Here is a 4,357-nt window from a genome sequence, read left to right as displayed (position 1 = left end):
TTTGCATAAATGTATTTTCAACTAGCTTACATTCTTGGGTGACATCCCTATTTTCCCGAGACAGTCCTGGCTTTGAGCCCTGTGTCCTCTGTCCCAACAGATTTATACAAAACCAGTGAGTTGTCCCAGTTTTATACAAGAAATGTCCCAGGTGTCCCTGTTTTTTGATCAACCTGCCAACAGTAAAGAGACATAAATTGTCAGTTGTTTAGGTAAAATAGAGAAAAGCTTCTTAAAAATGACCACAACACAAAGAAAATATGACTATACTCACATTTTTTCTTAATTTTCTTTTTCTTAATTACGCACTCACATAATTGTATTATCATTAACCACCCCAAACCAGGGATGTCCCAGTTTTTAATTTGGAAAATCTGGTCATCCTACTACATTCATGTTTGCATTTTACATAAAGGCCAACAAGCTCAGCTGAAGCTACACATGTGAAAAATAATTTCATATGGCAAAGGCTCTAACCAACCAAGAGAAATGAGCGTTGCATCAACCAGATCATGTTGTGTTTTCAGTGCTGCTGTGAAGCCCGTGGGCTCACTCAGACGTGCACAACGTGGTGTCGCCATTTTGTTGTACTAGAAATATGCGCTTTGTTTGTTTTGCCTGAACAGACAGTTGGAGTTATGTAATGTCCAATATTCTGGAGGAGACCAACGGCGCGGGGGAGTGCGGCGAAACACAAGGAGCTCTGGCGAGGTGAATACGGCAAATTCATGCGTAAAGTTTGGATTAATACTGTTATAAATAGTTATATATGTTGGTTATGGGATATTATGTGTAAATGTTGACGAATGTGTGAAATTATTGCTTTATTTTGGTTTGAAAAGGTCCCCGCCCTTGCTCATAAATGGTACGCTCCTCCTCACGTCACCCTTTGTTTACAAATCGCCTCGGCTCTTCGGTGCTTGGCTGTGCAGACACCCAGCGGTTCATTCATCCGACGCGGACACGACCCACGCTCCCACCCGCTGCAGAAGCACCTCGAACACTCGGACTAAAACATGCCCTGTCGAAAGGAAAACTACATATTTCTGGAGCAGTCGGTGACGGTGGACTCCAAAGAGGTGGACGCGCTGGTGACGAAGATCGGCGAGGCGCTGCAGCTTCACAACAATGGCTCTGGACATCATCAAAAGGCGATGTCCATGTCCTGTCTGCACGGGATCACAGCGGGGAACGCGGCCGGAGCAGGCGGTAAACAGACTGCGCTGATCGGGGCTGGTACAGGAGCGGGGATACAGAGAGGACATGGCTGCTGTTTGAGGCTCCGAAGCCGGGGACACCACCGGGGCAGCAGCCGGGCCAGTCCGTACCACATCCCCGGCTCTAGCGACCAGGAGTGGGACCAAATTCGGCCATGGAACAAGAAGCGGCTCGCGGTGGAGGAGGACGACCCACACCGGCTGCTACAGGAGCTCATTTTATCCGGGAATTTGATAAAAGAAGCTGTGAGGAGGCTGCAGTTCTCCGCGGCGGACTGTGGAGACTGCGCGGAGAACGTGTCCTGTTGACGCCGCTGTGGACGCACTCTGCCGCGGATACAGGGGTCGAGTTTGCCCGCTCCCCCCCCCCTCCTCCAGGACTTTTCACGCGGACGATTTAGGGTTTAATTACATTTTTAAAAAAGACTGGTAGCTATGTTTTCTAATTCTTTCGGATTTCATCATGTGGTGTTTTAAATGGCGAGCTGTGGTTTAGCTTGGCCAACTCATTCTGCGCCGGTTTTGTGTTTTTGTACTGTCTATTTCCACATAAAGTTCACAAAGGTGTTACAGAAAGCCTAGTGGCGAATAATCTGCTTAATTTTGAGATTCGGAATCAGATAAACTATGCAAAATCTTGGTACATTTCGCAGCAGTGACGCCTTGTTTCGATCTGGCCACAGGGTTTGGGAAAATCTGTTTCTTGGCACGTTTTCCACGTCAACAGCTCCAGAAGAGAGACGCGTTTGAGCCAAGACTCTGGACAAACGTGGTCCTAAACTCTGCACTGAAACTGCACAGCTTAGTATTTTTGCAAACTTGAGTGAAAGTTACACTCCTAACACAGACTTTTAGCTGTAAAACGCACAATTTGAAGATGCTAATTGGTGCTGAAATGAATTGAAAACTCTCAAAGCTAAAAAATAACATGGATTTTCTGGGTGTATTCTTCAGTTGGTCGAGGGTTAAACTGCTATCGGAATCAGTCACAACACCGGCTTATCTTTTTAGTTTGAGTGCCATGTTCAAGGGTACAGGTCCAAACACACCTTTTTATCACGTTTGTTTTTGAGCCAAAGCTTTCTATTTTTAATTTTTTTTTTTTTATCACTACGAATGAAAATCAGTTGTACTTTTTCTTTTTGCTTTATGTAAACAAGCAAAGATGGAGGTTCAAACGTGTCTTTCTGACGCAACGTGACAACACCAAACCTCCTTTAATGTCCCCTTCATGTGAACCTGTCACTACAGCTAGTACTTTAGTTAGGTTTTTAAATTTAATCCAACAAAATTTACAAAAATATATATGTCTAGCGTTGTTGTTGTTTTAGCATAGTTAGCCGGGCTAGCTGCTAACATGCTAACACAGCCACGCCGTTTGTTTGGGTTCGAATGTCACCACTTCCGGGATGTAGGGTGGCTTCAAAAAAGCTCTTTAGTTAAAAAAAATAAGCAACAAAACCTGTAGTTTCAAAGTTTATCGCTCATTTTGATTCACACACTGATAATGTTACTGTAATTTGGATTTTAATTCGGCAAAAGCTCCATTGTTTTAGTGTAAAAGGGGAAATGGTGAATTCTAGGTGTGGCAAAGGCAGTTTACATTGCAGAAATAGCTTGGAAGCTTTCCCAAGACATTACTCAATCTTTAAAAAACTAAACAGCTGTTATTATTTCAAGTGTGCAAACTAAACAGCTTAATCTTCTGTTTTGAGACAGGATAATTAAGATTGTTTGAAATCTTTAGTTTTAAATGAGTAAGTGAAAGTTAGTCCCTGGTTTGTTGGTACACTTGTGTTGTCATTACAAAGGTTGCAGGTTCTTTGTGGGGGTTGGGCCTTGTTTACATGTTAAACTGTGATCTTCTGTAGTATTTCCTGTACTTTTACTTTTAATTCAGTCCCCTCTTTCTCATTCAAAACTAGACTGTTCTCTATGGCAGCTCAAAGTGGGGACTTAAACACATATTTTTCATTTTGGCTGTATCTCTTGGACTGGCACTCCCAAACTTTGTGGTGCTTTTGAGAATTCCTCTGTGGATTTAGTTTTGTTTTTTGTATTTTGGTTTGTGTAAAAACCACTTCGTAACGGAGTATTATAACGTTCCTGATTATTCAGGGTTTGTTGTCTTAATAAACACCATTTTGTTTTTACTATTTCTCTCTCTGCGGTCGATTTCTTATTGTAGTCATGTGAGGTCAGAATGATCCAAGGTCTAAAATGGCAGAAAGTTCAGCGTCTTCTCTGTCACTGTAAATGAAAATTAAGATTGAATAGTTTGGGTCATAACGTTGTAGAAACCCTCTAAATTAAGGTGCGTCTATATTCCTCTTGTGACCTTTTAGCCATGTTAAAATGTTGTTATCTCTTCAAAAACAACACCGTAGTTGTTTTGTTTCATTTACACATGTTTGAGTAATCCTTTATTATTAGTCTGTCTACATCTCCAAAGCTCAAAATGGTCAGTTCCACCTTGTGATGTTATGAAGTGGCAGTTTTCAAGTTAACAGCTCCTTTTAACTTTAGTTCAGTAGAGATTGGCGATTCCAGGGCTGGAATAATCCAAATAATTCTAGTAAAGGTGTAACTCCAAACATGTTGAGGAAACTACATTAGAACTAGGCACTTTTAAATCTTAATTATTTGGATTATGACAGAAAAGTAGCACATTAATAATGTAATGCAATAAATACTGTACTGTGAGATGCACATTGTGAAAATATTTTATTGAGGGATTTGGATATCATTACATCTCTAATTATAACATAGATCAGAAAATAGCATAATATGGGCCCTTTAGGTCAGAGTCTCAGGTGGAGTTGTGGAACTGTCAGATGCAGATGTGTTGACCTGGTTTATGGTTCATATCTCTGTAATTACTGGGCCTATCCACATGAAGCAAAAATGTCTCAAAGTTCAACCTCTTCTGTATCAGGATAAATAAACAAAAGTGATTTTTTTTTTTTTCACAATAGCTTCACAAAGTGGTGCCATTATTCAACCCCAAATATGTGATTGTTGTCAGTTAAAAGGGTTTTAGGACATAAGATTAGTATGAAAAGTTTCTGGAGCTGATCCCAAACAAATAATGAGAAGGAGAGAAACACTTGTGGATAAGAAGTTTGGAGATTTGATCAATT

General features: G+C 41.0%; 1 protein-coding gene across 1 annotated transcript; it reads left to right on the top strand.

Annotated features, from left to right (window-relative positions):
• The first annotated feature begins 908 nt into the window (after positions 1–908).
• On the top strand, positions 909–3,373 carry gbp (glycogen synthase kinase binding protein). The gene has a single exon (XM_020922269.2). It carries the CDS (start codon positions 1,017–1,019, stop codon positions 1,524–1,526), a length of 510 nt encoding a protein of 169 aa, XP_020777928.1. The 5' UTR covers positions 909–1,016; the 3' UTR covers positions 1,527–3,373.
• Positions 3,374–4,357: the final 984 nt, after the last annotated feature.

The sequence above is a fragment of the Boleophthalmus pectinirostris genome, unplaced genomic scaffold, assembly GCF_026225935.1.
Source record: "Boleophthalmus pectinirostris isolate CB_2022bp ecotype Guang Dong unplaced genomic scaffold, ASM2622593v1 HiC_scaffold_6, whole genome shotgun sequence".
Classification (NCBI taxonomy): domain Eukaryota; kingdom Metazoa; phylum Chordata; class Actinopteri; order Gobiiformes; family Gobiidae; genus Boleophthalmus; species Boleophthalmus pectinirostris.
Note: the sequence above shows the minus strand (reverse complement) of the source record. Positions and strands in the feature narration are given on the sequence as shown.

Coding starts and splice junctions, on each gene's coding strand:
- gbp (XM_020922269.2), top strand. CDS start 1,017: ATGCCCTGTCGAAAGGAAAACTACATATTTCTGGAGCAGTCGGTGACG.